A 17,381-nucleotide genomic window follows, 5' to 3' on the forward strand; every position below is an offset into this window, starting at 1 on the left:
TCTGCCAAGCATTTATCTTAATCTAAGATCAGAGTTTAGATTAGAGTGGTGCTGGAAAAGCACAGCAGGTCAGGCAGCATCCGAGGAGCAGGAAAATCGATGTTTCAGGCAAAAGTCCTTAATCTAAGATCATCCTAACCTCCACACTCCTCAATTTATTGCCATCCATATGTTTGTCCAGCAGTTGCTTAAATGTCTCTAATGTATCTGACCCTACTACCACTGCTGGCAGTGCATTCTGCACACCCACCATTCTCTGTGTAAAGAACCTACCTCTGACATCTCCCCTATACCTTCCTCCAATCACCTTAAAATTATGACACCTCAAGACAACCCTGGGAAAAGTCTCTGGCTATCTATTCTTTCTATGCCTCTCATTCCCCTGTACAAAAGCAAATTACTGCGGATGCTGGAATCTGAAACCAAAAGAGAAAATGCTGGAAAATCTCAGCAGGTCTGGCAGCATCTGTAAGGAGAGAAAAAAGCTGACGTTTCAAGTCTAACTTACCCCTTGTCAGAGCTAAAGAAAGGGAGAAATAGGGAGGCATTTATACTAGGCTGAGAGAAGGTGAGTCATGGCTTCAGAAGCAAAGATAGCAATAAAGAGATTCCCCTGTACACCTCTATCAAGTCACCTCTCTTCTTTCTTCTCTCCAGTGTGATAAGTCTGAGCTCACTCAACCTCTCTTCATAAGATAAGCCCTCCAATTCAGGCAGTAACCTGCTAAATGTCCTTTGTACACTCTCTAAAGCATCCTTCCTAGAATGAGGTGACCAGAACTGGACACAATATTCCAAGTGTGGCCTAACCAGGGCTTTATAGAGCTTCAGCAAAATCTCAAGGCTCTTAACTCAATTCCCCCAGCTAATGAAAGCCAAAACCCTATCAACTTGGGTGGTAACTTTGAGGGATCTATGTACATGGATCCCAAGATCCCACTGTTCCTCCACACTGCCAAGAATCCTGTCTTTAACCCAGTATTCTGCATTCAAATTTGACCTACCAAAATTAATCACTTGGCATTTATCCAGGTTGAACTCCATCTGTCAGCCCAGCTCTGTATCCTGTCAACGTCATGTTGTAGCCTGCAACAGCCCTCAACACTATCTACAACAGCACCAGCCTTTGTGTCATCAGCAGACTTACTAACCGTCCCTTCCACTTCTCCATCCAAGTCATTTATAAAAACTACAAAGAGCAGAGGCCCAAGAACAGATCCCTGCAGGACACCACTGGTCATTGACCTCCTGGTGGAATACCTTCCATCCACTACTACTCACTGTCTTCTTTCAGCCAGCCCATTTTGTATTCAGACTGCCAAATATCACTGTATCCCACACCTTCTAACGTTCTGAATGAGTCTACCATGGGAAACCTTATCAAATGTCTTACTGAAATTCATATACAACACATACACTGCTCTACCTTCGTCAACTCGTCTCATCACATCCTCAAAGAACTCAATATGGCTTGTGAGACATGACCTGCCCCTCACAACACCATGCTATCTTTAATCCAACTACGTTTTTTCCAAATAGTCATGAATCCTTTCTCTCAGAATCCTTCCAGTATCTTCCTTACCACAGACATAAGACTGACTGGTCTATAATTCCCTTTCTTGAAAAGAGGAATAACATTCACCTCCCTCCAATCAGCCAGTACTACTTCACCTCTTTATTGCTACCTTTGCTTCTGGAGCCATGACTCACCTTCTCTCAGCCTAGTATAAATGCCTCCCTATTTCTCCCTTTTTTTAGCTTTGACAAAGGGTCAGTTAGACTCAAAACTTACAGATGCTGCCAGATCTGCTGAGATTTTCCAGCAATTTCTCTTTTGGTTTCAGATTCCAGCATCCGCAGTAATTTGCTTTTAACTTATCTACCTTGATGTCCTCACCTACCACCCCACCAATCTCCATGTACAGCGCATCATCCGCCGTCATTTCCGCCACCTCCAAACAGACCCCGCCACCAAGGATATATTTCCCTCCCCTCCCCTATCAGCATTCCGTAAAGACCACTCCCTCCGTGACTCCCTCGTCAGATCCACACCCCCCACCAACCCAACCTCCACTCCCGGCACCTTCCCCTGCAACCGCAGGAGGTGCAAGACTTGCGCCCACACCTCCCCCCTCACCTCCCTCCAAGGCCCCAAAGGAAACTTCCATATCCGCTGCAGATTCACCTGCACCTCCACACATATCATCTATTGCATCCTCTGCACCCGATGTGGCCTCCTCTATATTGGGGAGACAGGCCGGCTACTTGCGGAGCGTTTCAGAGAACACCTCTGGGACACCCGGACCAACCAACCCAACCACCCTGTGGCTCAACATTTCAACTCCCCCTCCCACTCCACCAAGGATATGCAGGTCTTTGGACTCCTCCATCGCCAGACCACAACAAAACGACGGTTGGAGGAAGAGCGCCTCATCTTCCGCCTAGGAACCCTCCAACCACAAGTTATGAACTCGGATTTCACCAGTTTCCTCATTTCCCCTCCCCCCATCTTGTCTCCGTCAAATCCATCGAATTCAGCACTGCCTTTCTAACCTGCAATCTTCTTCCTGACCTCTCCGCCCCCACCCCAGTCTGACCTATCACCCTCACCTTGACCTCTCTCCACCTATCACATTTCCGACGCCCCTCCCCCAAGTCCCTCTTCCCTACCTTTTATCTTAGCCTGCTGGACAAACCTTCCTCATTCCTGAAGAAGGGCTTATGCCCGAAACGTCGATTCTCCTGTTCCCTGGATGCTGCCTGACCTGCTGCGCTTTTCCAGCAACACATTTTCAGCAACAATTTCAGTGAGCCCACAGACGAAGCACAGCTGGTGTTTCCTGCTTTCTATTTATATGTTTGGGTTTCCTTGGGTTGGTGATGTCAGTTCCTGTGGTGATGTCATAGAGTCATAGAGATGTACAGCACGGAAACAGACCCTTCGGTCCAACCCGTCCATGCCGACCAGATATTCCAACCCAATCCCAATAGGGTTATCATCCCTTTCTTATTTCTCAGTTCCACCCAAATAACTTCCCTGGATGTATTTCCAGGAATATCCTCCTTCAGTACAGCTCTAATGCTATCCCTTATCAAAAATGCCACTCCTCCTCCTCTCTTGCTTCTCTTTCTATCCTTCCTGTAGCATTTGTATCCTGGAATATTAAGCTGCCAGTCCTGCCCATCCCTGAGCTATGTTTCTGTAATTGCTATGATATCCCAGTCCCATGTTCCTAACCATGCCCTGAGTTTATCTGCCTTCCCTGTTAGGCCCCTTGCATTGAAATAAATGCAGTTTAATTTATTAGTCCTACCTTGTCCCTGCCTGCCCTGACTGTTTGACTCAATTCTGTTCTCAACCGTACCAGTCTCAGATTGATCTCTTTCCTCACTATTTCCCTGGGTCCCACCTTACTAGTTTAAATCCTCCCGAGCAGTTCTAGCAAATTTCCTTGCCAGTATATCAGTCCCCTTCCAATTTAGGTGCAATTCATCCTTCTTCTACAGGTCACCTCTACCCCAAAAGAGATTCCAATGATCCAAAAATGTGAATCCTTCTCCCATACACCAGCTCCTCAGCCATGCATTCATCTGCTCTATCTTCCTATTCCTGCCCTCACTAGCTTGGAGCACTGGGAGTATTCCAGATATTACTATCCTTGAGGACCTCCTTTTTAAATTTCTGCCTAACTCTCTGTAATGTCCCTTCAGAGTCTCAACCTTTTCCCTTCCTATATCGTTGCTCCAATGTGGACAATGACCTTTTGCTGGCCCCTCTCCCCCTTGAGAACATTCTGCACCCTCTCTGAGACATCCTTGATCCTGGCACCAGGGAAACAACACACCATTCTGCTTTTTCGCTGCTGGCCACAGAAACGTCTGTCTGTACCTCAGACTACAGAATCCCCTAACACAATTGATCTCTTGGAAGCTGACGTACCCTTGTTGCACTCGAGCCAGTCTCAATACCAGAAACTTGGCTTTTCGTGCTACATTCTCCTGAGAATCCATCACGTCTTACATTTTCCAAAACAGCATACCTGTTTGAAATGGGTATATCCACAAAAGCCTCCTGCCCTCGGTGCCTACCTCTCTATCCTTTCCTGGGGTTACCCCATCTATGTGACTGTATCTGAGACTTCCCCCCTTCCTATAACTGCCATCCATCACATACTGTTGCTGTTGCAAATTCCTCATCACTTCTAACTGTCTCTCCAACCTATCCTTTCGATCTGGTAAGATTCGCATCCAACAACATTTATTGCAGATACAATCCGCAGCCTTAAACTCTCTTTAAACTCCCACATCTGACAAGAAGTACATATCATTGTACTAAAGGCCATTTTTGCTCCTTCACAATCTATAGACCCAGAAAATAACACTGCCTTATTCCTCTACAAAACACTGCCCCAGGTTAAATTAATAGTTATGGCTTATATTTTAAGTTTAATCAAAGGACATATCTTCAAAAACATAATCAAGAAAGAACCCTCTCTACTCACTACTGCAGCCTTTCTATTGGGCACACTTAAAACGACGATTAACTTATCTGATTCTGTGTCGTGAACTTCGCCCAAACAGATTCCTCCAAGATTAATTGTGAAATTCACTGTTTGTTCATTTTCCCAGACGCACTCCGATGTCTAGCGATACATGAATTCAAAACAGCAAAGGCAGTAACTGTGCAGGTCATTTCCTATGGTGGTGTCATTTCCTGTTCTTTTACTCAGGGGGTGGTAAATAGGGTCTTGGTCAATGCGTTTGTTGATAGAATTGTGGTTGGAATGCCATGCTTCTAGGAATTCTCGCGTGTGTCTCTGTTTGGCTTGTCCTAGCATGGATGATGTGTCCCAGTCAAAGTGGTGTCCTTCCTTATCTGTATGTAAGGATACTAGTGAAAGAGGGTCATGTCGTTTTGTGGCTAGTTGATGTTCATGTATCCTGGTGGATAGTTTTCTGCCTGTTTGTCTGATGTAGTATTTGTTACAGTCCTTGCACGGTATTTTGTAAATGTCATTAGTCTTGTTTGTTGTCTGTATAGGGTCCACAGGAAAACAATACATACGGACCAAATATTGAACTATAGAAGCAATCATCCCAACATTCACAAATGAAGCTGCAAAAGAACATTATTTCAACAAGCCAGCACACACTGCAGCACAGAGGAACTACACAACGCAGAGGAAAATCACCTGTATAGTGTATTCAAAAAGAGTGGGTACCCATTGAACATAGTCTGCCGATTTCTCAGTAACAAACCCAAACAAGCAGACAAAACACGTCCAGAAATCCTAGCCACTCTCTGTCAAAGACATCTCGGAAATGACTGCCAGATTATTCAGAGCCTTTGGTATCATGGAAACCCACAAACCCACCAACACACTAAAACAGCAGGTAATGAACTTGAAAGACCCTACATAGACAACAAGCAAAACTAATGCTATTTACAAAATACCATGCAAGGACTGTAACAAACACTACACTGGACAAACAGGCAGAAAACTAGCCACCAGGATACGTGAACATCAACTAGCCTCAAAACGACATGACACTCTCTCACTAGTATCCTTACATAAGGAAGGACACCACTTTGACTGGGACAACACATCCATTCTAGGACAAGCCAAAGAGAGACATGCACGAGAATTCCTAGAAGCACGGCATTCCAATTGGACTTCTATCAACAAACACACTGACCTGGATCCCATTTACCACCCCCCTGAGAAAAAGAACCAGAAATGACATCGTCACAGAAAATGATGTCACCAACCCAAGGAAACCCAAACATATAAATAGAAAACAGGAAACACCAACAGTGCTTCGTCTGGAGGCTCACTGAAGATGTTACCTAGTATGGTGACAAAATGTCTAATCTCAGTTCTGATTGGTGTCAATCTTTTCTCTTCAATAAATTATACCTTAACTTATATCTAATGATCAATGTATTATATTTTGGGACTGGATTATGATGACAACTTGAAAATATCTTATCTAAATTTCAGTTAATCAGTTGAACTCCAGCCTAGGTCAACCAGTGTATCTTCCCACTTTTAAAACAAACTAAGTGAAGTTGATCTTGAGAAGGATGAGTAGACCAATTGTGAATACTGTCGAACTTACTCCCACTGCTGCAGCTACTGTCAGAAGCATCAATTGTCCTTGTGCAAAACACTGATCCCAACACACTGCAGGAGTGTACAACAGGTCGAAACAATTTACAAAAACCCACAGAGTTGTGTACACAATGATTCCCATTGCTGTGGTATTTAAGGGATCAATTAGCTCAGTTGTCTGGATGATTTGCAATACAGCGTGACATCAACAATACAAGTTCAATTTAATATTCGGTCTAAGGTCATCATGAAGGCTCCATCCTCTCAACCTCATCCCTCACCTGAAGTATGGTGCCCTCAGCTTAACCTCACCCACCTGTCATTTCTGTCTAATGAGAGCAACCTATAAACCTCTAGGACGAGAGCAACTTTCACTTTAGTGCTACAATGTCCCCTTAATCCACACTAATCACCCTACATAAAGAACCACTGATGCTGGAAATCAGAAACAAAATCATACTGAGGCTGAAAAACCTCAGTAGGTCAGGCAGCATCTGTGGACAGAAAGCAGAGTTAATGTTTCAGGTCCAGTGAAGAAGGGTCTCTTTGTAAAGAACCTACTTCTGACATCTCCCCAAACCTTCCACCAATTGCCTTAAAATTATGCCCCTAATGATAGACATTTATGCTGTGGGAAAAAATCTCTAGCTATCCACTCTAGCTATGCCTCTTACCATCCTGTATACCTCTCTCAAGTCACCTCGCATCCTTCTTCACTCCAATTAGAAAAACCCTAGGTCCCTCAATCTTTCTTTGCAAGACATGTCCTCCAGTCCAGGCAGCATCCTGGTAAATCTCCTCTGCACCCTCTCTAAAGCTTCCATATGCTTCCTCTAATGACGTGACCAGAATTGAACACAATATTCCAAGTGTGATCTAACCAAGGCTTTATAGTGCTGCAGCATAACCTCATGGCTTTTAAATTCAATGCCCCTGCTAGTGAAAGTCAACACACCATCTGCCTTCTTACAACTCTTATCACGTGGGTGGCAACTTTGAGGGATCTATCAATGTGGACCCCACGATCCCTCTGTTCCTCCACACTGCCAAATGTTTGGCTGAAGAAGTGGCTACTGATGAAAGCTTTAAAGGAGAAGGGAGAGGGAGCCAGCTGGAGAATGTCAGGGATGGAATTCCAGAATTTTGGACATGGGCAGCTGAAGTACGGTCACCAATAATTGAACAATTAAAACTAAGGATGCCCCAGAAGCCAGGTTTGGAGTGCAGAAATCTCAAAGGGTTTTAGACTGGAAACAGAGATGGATATGACCAAGAAGGCTATGAAAACAAAGATGAGACTTTTAAAACTGTTTTGAAAAGGCATTTACTGCTGCCTAGAGCGAAACATGACAAGAGATCTTAAAAGACAGACACAATGGAAATGGGTTTTCACCTTCTTCTTCGGCTGCAGTTGTTGTTTCATCCTCTCGAACATCACTTTCATCTATCTGATCACCTTCAAGATCACCAGAATCAACATTCTCGGTGGATGCATCTTTTTTTATTCCATCTTGTTATTTTGCAAATAAAAAAACAAAGAAATCTTTAATATGTTATAACAATCCATGAATGATATAATTGACTAAATCACACTTACACAAACTATTTTCATGCAGTTACAGACATACAAACAACTCTGTTCAAATCAAGACAACCAGTCATCACAAACATCTACACAAATGCTTCAATGTTCACTGTGGTCAAAGCAATTCGACATCGAGACACTCCTTGTCTTGTCTTGATGAGGATTTTGTCCATAGTGAAATCTCTGATCTACAATAGGTTGAGGGAATGGTATCATCATATTGGCACGAGATATCATTGCAGATTGGCCTGATTTCCTACACTGCAATTTGAGTCTTTATGGCTTGTGCTGATTGAGCAAGCATGCTTCTAACTTCTGAAAGACATGGTTTCTAAAACATTTCAATCGTACTCTGTTAGGCTAACATTGGGTCATTCTTCCTACCCTAAATTTGCTCCTGCTCCCCCACCCTCCATCTCGGCTTTTGTCCAAACTGTCCAAGGATGTAGGATTTGACCTGGTTTCCAGAACCAAACCTTCTCCTCCTGCTCTGATCTCACATCAATCGTTTGTCCCCCCTCAGGACTTCAAGTATTCACACTTCCCTCAGTCTGACAAAATACAGACATTCCATTCTCATTAGTAAAATGCACAGTAAAAATGAACACACCTCTTCCCCCCCCCCCCCGAGATTATTGCATAATAAAAGTTTATTTTGAAAGAGAAAAAGTCTACCGATAACACAAATACTGTAAATTACAGCAAACATAGAATAGTACAGGCCTCTTGGCCTTCGATGTAGTGCCGACCTTTTATCCTACTTTAAGATCAAACTAACCTACATACCCTTCATTTTACTATCATCCATGTGCTATCCAAGAGTTGCTTAAATGCCCCTAATGTATTTCAGGAGAAAGTGAGAACTGCAGATGCTGGAGATCAGAGCTAAAAATGTGTTGCTGGAAAAGCGCAGCAGGTCAGGCAGCATCCAAGGAACAGGAGAATCGACGTTTCGGGCATAAGCCCTTCTTCAGGAATGAGGAAAGTTTGTCCAGCAGGCTAAGATAAAAGGTAGGGAGGAGAGACTTGGGGGAGGGGCATTGGAAATGCGATAGGTGGAAGGAGGTCAAGGTGAGGGTGATAGGCCGGAGTGGGGCGGGAGCAGAGAGGTCAGGAAGAAGATTGCAGGTTAGGAAGGCGGTGCTGAGTTCGAGGGATTTGACGGAGACAAGGTGGGGGGAGGGGAAATGAGAAAACTGGAGAAATCTGAGTTCATCCCTTGTGGTCGGAGGGTTCCTAGGCAGAAGATGAGGCGCTCTTCCTCCAACCGTTGTGTTGCTATGGTCTAGCGATGGAGGAGTCCAAAGACCTGCACGTCCTTGGTGGAGTGGGAGGGGGAGTTGAAGTGTTGAGCCACGGGGTGGTTGGGTTGGTTGGTCCGGGTGTTCCAGAGTTGTTCTCTGAAACGTTCCACAAGTAGGCAGCCTGTCTCCCCAATATAGAGGAGGCCACATCGGGTGCAGCGGATGCAATAGATGATATGTGTGGAGGTGCAGGTGAATTTGTGGCGGATATGGAAGTATCCTTTGGGGCCTTGGAGGGAAGTAAGGGGGGAGGTGTGGGCGCAAGTTTTGCATTTCTTGCGGTTGCAGGGGAAGGTGCTGGGAGTGGAGGTTGGGTTGGTGGGGGGTATGGACCTGACGAGGGAGTCATGGAGGGAGTGGTCTTTTCGGAACGCTGATAGGGGAGGGGAGAGAAATATATTCCTGGTGGTGGGGTCAGTTTGGAGGTGGCGGAAATGACAGCGGATGATACGCTGTACATGGCGGTTGGTGGGGTGGTAGGTGAGGACCAGTGGGGTTCTGTCGTGGTGGCGGTTGGAGGGGCGGGGCTCAAGGGCGGAGGAGCGGGAAATGGAAGAGATGCAGTGCACTCAACCACCACTGTTAGCAATGCATTCCACACTCTCAACCACCACTCTCTGTGTAAACAACCTACCTCTGACATCTCCCCAAACATTCTTCCAATCACCTTAAAATTATGCCCCTGTCATGATAGCTGTTTCCGCCCTGGAAAAAAAGTCTCTAGCTATCCACTCTATCTATGCCTCTCATCATCCTGTCCACCTCTCTCAAGTCACCTCGCATCCTTCTTCACTCCAATGAGAAAAGCTCCAGCTCCCTCAACCTTTCTTTGCAAGACATGCCCTCCAGTCCAGGCAGCATCCTGGTAAATCTCCTCTGCACCCTCTCTAAAGTTTCCACATGCTTCCTCTAATGAGGTGACCAGAATTGAACACAATATTCCAAGTGTGGTCTAACCAAGGCTTTATAGTGCTGCAGCATATGCTCATGGCTCTTAAATTCAATCCTCCTGCTAGTGAAAGCCAACACACTATCTGCTTTCTTACAATACTATCACTTGGGTGGCAACTTTGAGTGATCTATGGATGTGGACCCCATAATCCCTCTGTTCCTCCACACTGCCAAATGTTTAGTTGAAGAAGTGCTACTAATGAAAGTTTTAAAGGAGGATGGAGAATGTCAGGGATGGAATTCCAGAGTTTAGGACATGGGCAGCTGAAGTACGAACACCAATAATTGAATGATTAAAACTTCCCCGCGTTCTTAACATCAACTTCTTCAAGCATATCAACCTGTTTCACGTTATCCTCACAAATGACAAGGTCCCTCTCACTAGTGAATACTGAAGCAAGCATTAAGGACCTCCCTTACCTCCTTCAGGCACAAGTTCTCTCCACTATCCCTGATCAGCCCTGCTGACTCTGGTCATCCTCTAGTTCCTCACATAAGTGTAGAAAACCTAGTGATTTTCCTTAATCCTATCTGCCAGGCTTTTTCATGCCCCTTTTTAGCTTTCCTAACTCCATTCCTCAGTTCCTTCTTGGCTACTTTGTAACCTTCTAGAGCCCTGTTTGATCCTTACTTCCTCAACCTTATGTAAGCTTCCTTCTTCCTCTTGATAGATGTTCCACATCTCTTGTCATCCACAGTTCATTCACCCTACCATCCATTCCTTGCCTCAGTGGGACAAACCTATCCAGCACTTGCAGCAAGTGCTCCCTAAACAACCTCCACATTTCTGCCGTGCATTTCCCTGAGAATATCTGTTCCCAATTTATGTTCCACATTTCCTGCCTAATAGCATTGTAATTCTACCTCCACCAATTAAATACTTTCCCATAACTTCTGTTCATATCCCTCTCCATGACTACAGTAAACATCAGGGAGTTGTGATCACTCTCACCGTGGGCGGCATGGTGGCACAGTGGTTAGCACTGCTACCTCACAGCACGAGAGACTTGGGTTCAATTCCCGCCTCAGGCAACTATCTGCGTGGAGTTTGCACATTCTCCCTGTGTCTGCGTGGGTTTCCTCCAGGTGCTCCAGTTTCCTCCTACAGTCCAAAAATGTGCAGGTTAGGTGAATTGGCCATGCTAAATTGCCCATAGTGTTAGGTGAAGGGGTAAATGTAGGGGAATGGATCTGGCTGGGTTGCTCTTCAAGGGCGGTGTGGACTTGTTGGGCAGAAGAGCATGTTTCCACACTGTAAGTAATCTAATCTAAAACACTCTCCCAGCGAGAGATCTGACACCTGACCTACTTTGTTGCCGAGCACCAAATCCAATGTGGCCTCCCCTCTTGTCGGCCTATTGGCATAGTGAGTCAGAATCCTTCCTGAACACACCGGACAAAATCTGTTCCATCCAAACTATTTGCACTGAGGAGGTTCCAATCAATATTAGGGAAGTTGAAGTCACCCATGACAATAACCCTGTTACTTCTGTACCTTTCCAAAATCTGCCTCTCAATCTGCTCCTCTTTGTCTCTGTTGCTATTTGGGGGGCTATAGATAACTCCCAATAAAGTGACTGCTCCTTTCCTGATTCTGAGTTCCACCCATACCGACTCTGTAGACAAACCTTCCTCGATGACCTCCCTTTCTGCAGCTGCGATACTATTCCTAATTAGCAATGTCACTTCCCTACCTGGTCTACTTCCCTCCCTATTCCTTTTGAAACATCTAAACCCCGGAACACCCAACAATCATTCCTGCACCTGTGATATCCAAGACTCCATAATAGCCACATCATAGCTCCAACTACTGATCCATGCTCTAAATTCATCACTCTTATTCCTGACACTTCTTGCATTAAAATAGTCATGATTCGGAGATGCCGGTGTTGGACTGGGGTGTACAAAGTTAAAAATCACACAACACCAGGTTATAGTCCAACAGGTTTAATTGGAAGCACACTAGCTTTTGGAGCGACGCTCCTTCATGATGAAGCGTCGCTCCAAAAGCTAGTGTGCTTCCAATTAAACCTGTTGGACTATAACCTGGTGTTGTGTGATTTTTAACTTTGTACACCCCAGTCCAACACCAGCATCTCCGAATCATGACTATTCTAATGCAAGAAGTGTCAGGAATAAGAGTGATGAATTTAGAGCATGGATCAGTAGTTGGAGCTATGATGAAGGAGCGTCGCTCCGAAAGCTAGTGTGCTTCCAATTAAACCTGTTGGACTATAACCTGGTGTTGTGTGATTTTTAACTTTGCATTAAAATAGACACACTTCAACCCATTACACTGACTGCAACTTTGCCATATCAACTGTCTATCCTTCCTCACAGACTCTCTGCATGCTCTGTCGCAGCTCCGGTTCCCATCCCACTGCCAAACTAATTTAACCCTCCCAAAGAGCTCTAGCAAACCTCCCGCCCAGGATATTGGTGTCCCTTCAGGTCCCACCTTCCCCAGAAGGTATCCCAATGATCTACATTTCTGAAGTCCTCTACACCCATGTGTTCAGCTGCACTCGCACTCTGTTCCTAGTCCGTGACACCAGTAGCAATCCTGAGATTACTACTCTACTTGTCCTGCCTGTTAGCTTCCAACCTAATTCCCTATATTCACTTTTCAGGTCTTTTATTCAGTATTTAAATAATTTTCACCTTTCATTCTCATATTCACCTACTTCTCCTTCACTACGGATTCCCACATCTCGATCAGTCCCCTCACATTCTCAAATCTACCTTCCAATCATCTTCCCATAACTATTCTTTACAGCAAAAATAGCAGCATGAGGGGACAGTGATGCCAGGTTTCTGCACAATTTTGAGTTGCAGTATTGATGCTCGCAAACATATTTTGGGAAACAGCCCCAGGTTAAGTAAAACAGAAAATGCTGGAAATGGTCACCAGGTCAGAAAGCATCTGTGGAGAGAGAAGCAGATACCCACCAATTTCGTATGTCTATCTCACAATATTCCCTTTCATTCCATTTCACATCTGAGATTGCACATATTGCCTTTTGTTCTGGCCTTTCCTTTATGAACTATTTCTCTCCGTCAGCCTGCCACAGCTACCCCTCACACACATTTAATTCATTGTCTTTGTCTCTCTCTTCAAAACCTTTCTCAAGTTCTTTTCTTCACCCCGACTACCACTCTCCCTGTCAGTATGGGTCTGCAATGTTTTTGTTTCCTTTTCAAGTATATATCCAAATTCTTTTTCGAAGCTTACAATTAAATCATTCATACAGCATATTCCAAATCATAGCAACTCACTGTGTTAAGTAACTCTCTACATTTCCCCCACCGCTTCTTTTGCAAATTACGCCACTGACGTTAAAAATCACACAACACCATGTTATTGTCCTACAGGTTTATTTGGAAGTACAAGGTTTAGGAGCACCGCCCCTTCGTCAGGTAGCTAGTACGGCAGGATCATAGGACACAGAATTTATAGTTGGAGCAGCAAAGGAAGCTTGTACTGGTGTTGTGTGGCTTCTAACTTTGTCCACCCCAGTCCAACACCGGCATTTACACATCATGGCTACCACTGAAGTTGGACAGAGTTAATATTTTTGCCCAGTCAGTGATGGTCTTTCTACAATAAGTCGAAAAACATAATTTAAATATTTCAACAAAACTTACATATACATACGGTACAACTCAAGGAAGAACTAATTATTTATTGAAGATGTGAATCTCGATCAATATCCTGGAATCTTTTAAAAGGATCGCTAACATTAAAAGATAAATCAAATTGACTTTTTCTTGGATTGCTGTGGACTATTTTGTTTAGAAAATGCTGATTGCGTTAGAATGCTGGAGACTGAGAGAAAGAGAGAATCTAACCATCACCCCTTCACATTCAATGGCATTACTATTGCTAAATTTTGTAATATCAACATTCTGTGAGTTCTGAATGTAGGTTTGCTCACCAAACTGGAAGGTTCGTTTTAATTCTGGGAGTTACCATTGATCAGAAACTGAACTGGATCAGCTCATAAATACTGTGGCTTTAAGAACAGGTCAGAAGATTGGAATTCTGAAGAGAATAGCTCAGTTTCTGACTTCCAAAATTCTATCCACAGGCACAAGTCAGGAGTGTGATGGAATATTCCACACTTGCCTATATGTGTGCAGCTCCAACAACACTTAAGAAGCTTGACACCATCCATGATAAAGCAGCCCATTTGATTAGCATCACATGTACAAACATTCACTTCTTCCAGTAGCAGCAGTTTGTACAATCTACAGGAATCTGCAGGAATTCATCAAGAGCACTAGAAAGACAAGGGCAGCAGATATATGGGAACACCACCAGCTACAAGTTCCCCTCCAAGCCTTTCAGTGTGTCAACTTGAAAATATATCATCATTCTCTCATCGTTATTAGGTCAATATAATGGAACACCCTCCCTAACAACATTGTGGGTATCCCTACACCACATTAATTGCAACAGTTCAACAAAGGAGGGCAATAAATTCTGACCTAGCCATCAAAACCAATATCTGATGAGTGAATAAACTGAAAAATAAACAGCCTACTATATCAGAAGCTTTCTTAAAATCAAATACTTCTATTGAATCTTGCCTTAACCACTCTGGTCTAAAGTGTAAAAATGCTCTGCTTCTCTAATCTCACAATATATCTGAAGTAACTCATCTCTGAAACCATTCTGTGAAATTCCCTTGCACTTTCTCTAACGCCTGGACATCAATCCTAAAGTATGCTGGACAAAATTGGTTAAACTATTCCACCAGAAGCCTAACCATAAGGACATAAGAAAGAGAAGCTGAATATAGGCTACATGAGCAGCTAAGGGAATCAAGGGGTATGGAGATAAAGTGGGAATGGGATACTGAAATTGCATGATCAGCCATGATCATATTGAATGCAGGCTCGAAAGGCCGAATGGCCTAATGCTATTCCTCACAGCGCCAGGGACCCAGGTTCAATTCCTGCCTCAGGCGACTGTGTGGAGTTTGCACATTCTCCTTGTGTTTCTGTGTGGGTTTCCTCCAGGTGTGAGTTTCCTCCCACAATCCAAAGATGTGCAGTCAGGTGAATTGGTCATGATAAATTGCCCATAGTGTTAGGAGCATTAATCAGGGGAATGGGTCTGAATGCATTACTCTTCGGAGGGCCGGTGTGGACATGTTGGGCCAAATGGCCTATTTCCATACTGTAAGAAATCTAATCTGTACCTATTTTCTATGTTTCTATCGCTGATTATCGATACAACTCCCCTTTACCATCCGATCCCCATATCTCTTGATGGCTTCAGGACTCAAAAACCGCCAATTACCATCTTAAATTAGGTCTTCTGGTGCAGTATGTACATCATTGCCTCTCATCCAAAAACTCAGGATTTCAGGAGAATTTAGAGGTTATGAAAGATGCATTCAAAATGCAATTAAATAGGTTAAGAATCAACTTGCAAATCCTCCCAATACAGGCCAGTGCCAGGTAGTGAGAGTGGAAGAGATTCCTGGTCAGCCTTGTAAGGAAAAGAAACTGACGTCACTACCATTACTGTCCATAGCTCCAAACAAGAACATGTAAAAGTAATTAGATGCATTGAATAAACTTGCAGCACTGAATCTACTGAATGAGAGGGTCAGAGATAAGAATAACAAAGATCTACAACCTATTTAATGAAGACTATTCTCCTCATCGCAGTTCTAAAAAGCTAACTCTTATCCCCAGACAGAGACTCCTCGTTCAAGCTCTTCAGGCAAAGGGCATGCACATAAATAAACATACCATTACACATGTAAATATGCTTTCTAATTTCCCTGTCTGTCTCTTATTCATCCTTACTCTCTATCACACAGCCACATTTCCTCAGTTTCACTCTCTCTCACTTACTGTCTCATTCCCCATCCTTCCTCTTTTTCACACACACACTCATTCTCCTTTTCACACTCTCTCCCTCTCCCACATTGTCACTTCCTTACACACAATCTCTCTCTCCCTCCATCACTCACTCTTTCTTTGCCTCACTCACTCGCTCACTCACTCACTCACGGTCTCTGCCTCGCTCGAACTCTTGCTCTCCCTTTCTCTGCCTCGCTCACACTCTTGCTCTCCCTTACTCTGCCTCGCTCGCTCTTTCGCTCTCCCTTTCTCTGCCTCGCTCGCTCTCTCGCTCTCTTTTTCTCTGCATCGCATGCTCTCTCGCTCTCCCTTTCTCTACCTCGCACGCTCTCTCGCTCTCCCTTTCTCTACCTCGCACGCTCTCCCTTTCTCTGCCTCGCTCACTCTCCCTTTCTCTACCTCGCACGCTCTCCCTTTTTCTGCCTCGCTCTCCCTTTCTCTGCCTCACATGCTCTTCCTTTCTCTGTCCTGCACACTCTCTTGCTCTCCCTTTCTCTGCCTCGCTCTCTCGTTCTCTCTTTCTCTGCCTCGCATGCTCTCCCTTTCTCTACCTCTCACGCTCTCTCGCTCTCCCTTTCTCTGCCTCGCACGCTCTCTCGCTCTCCCTTTCTCTACCTCGCACGCTCTCTCGCTCTCCCTTTCTCTACCTCGCACGCTCTCCCTTTTTCTGCCTCGCTCACACTCTCGCTCTCCCTTTCTCTGTCCCGCACACTCTCTTGCTCTCCCTTTCTCTGCCTCACTCTCCCCCTCCTTTTCCCATTGTGCCTTGCTCGCACTCTCGCTCTTCCTTTCTCTGCGTCACTCACACTCCCATTCTCTGCCTCACGTGCTCTCTCACACTCCCTTTCTCTGCCTTGCATGCTCTCTCACTCTCCCTTTCTCTGCCTTGCTCGCTCTCTCACTCTCCCTTTCTCTGCCTCGTTTGCTCTCCCTTTCTCTGCCTTGCATGTTCTCTCACACTCCCTTTCTCTGCGTCGCATGCTCTCACACTCCCTTTCTCTGCCTCGCATGCTCTCTCACTCTCCCTTTCTCTGCCATGCTCGCGCTCTCACTCTCCCTTTCTCTACCTCGTTTGCTCTCCCTTTCTCTGCCTCACGCGCTCTCTCACACTCCCTTTCTCTGTCTCACATGCTCTCTCACACTCCCTTTCTCTGCCTCACATGCTCTCTCACTCTCCCTTTCTCTGCCTCGTTTGCTCTCCCTTTCTCTGCCTCGCTCGCTCTCTCACTCTCCCTTTCTCTGCCTCGCTTGCTCTCCCTTTCTCTGCCTTGCTCGCTCTCTCACTCTCCCTTTCTATGCTTCGTTTGCTCTCCCTTTCTCTGCCTCACCCACTCTTCCTTTCTCTGCCTCGCTCGCTCACCCTTTCTCTGCCTCACTCACTCTCCCTTTCTCTGCCCCACTCTCCTTTTCTCTGCCTCGCTCATTCTCTCACACTCCCTTTCTCTGCCTCGCTCAGCTCTCTCACTCTCCCATTCTCTGCCTCACTCGCACTCTCAGTCTCATTCTCTGCCTCGCTCGCACCCTCGCTCTTCCTTTCTCTGCCTCGCGCGC

General features: G+C 45.0%; 1 protein-coding gene across 1 annotated transcript in view; it reads right to left on the bottom strand.

Moving 5' to 3' along the window:
• Positions 1-17,381, bottom strand: part of cfap44 (cilia and flagella associated protein 44) — a 280,936-nt gene that overhangs the window by 171,613 nt on the left and 91,942 nt on the right. The window contains exon 2 of the mRNA XM_087993074.1: positions 7,507-7,623. Within this exon, the coding sequence (XP_087849200.1) occupies positions 7,507-7,623 (117 nt within the window). The remainder of the gene's footprint in view (positions 1-7,506; positions 7,624-17,381) is intronic.

Source organism: Chiloscyllium plagiosum, unplaced genomic scaffold (assembly GCF_037043375.1).
Source record: "Chiloscyllium plagiosum isolate Xiang-an unplaced genomic scaffold, Cpla_swu_hap1 HiC_scaffold_12, whole genome shotgun sequence".
In the NCBI taxonomy this organism is placed as follows: domain Eukaryota; kingdom Metazoa; phylum Chordata; class Chondrichthyes; order Orectolobiformes; family Hemiscylliidae; genus Chiloscyllium; species Chiloscyllium plagiosum.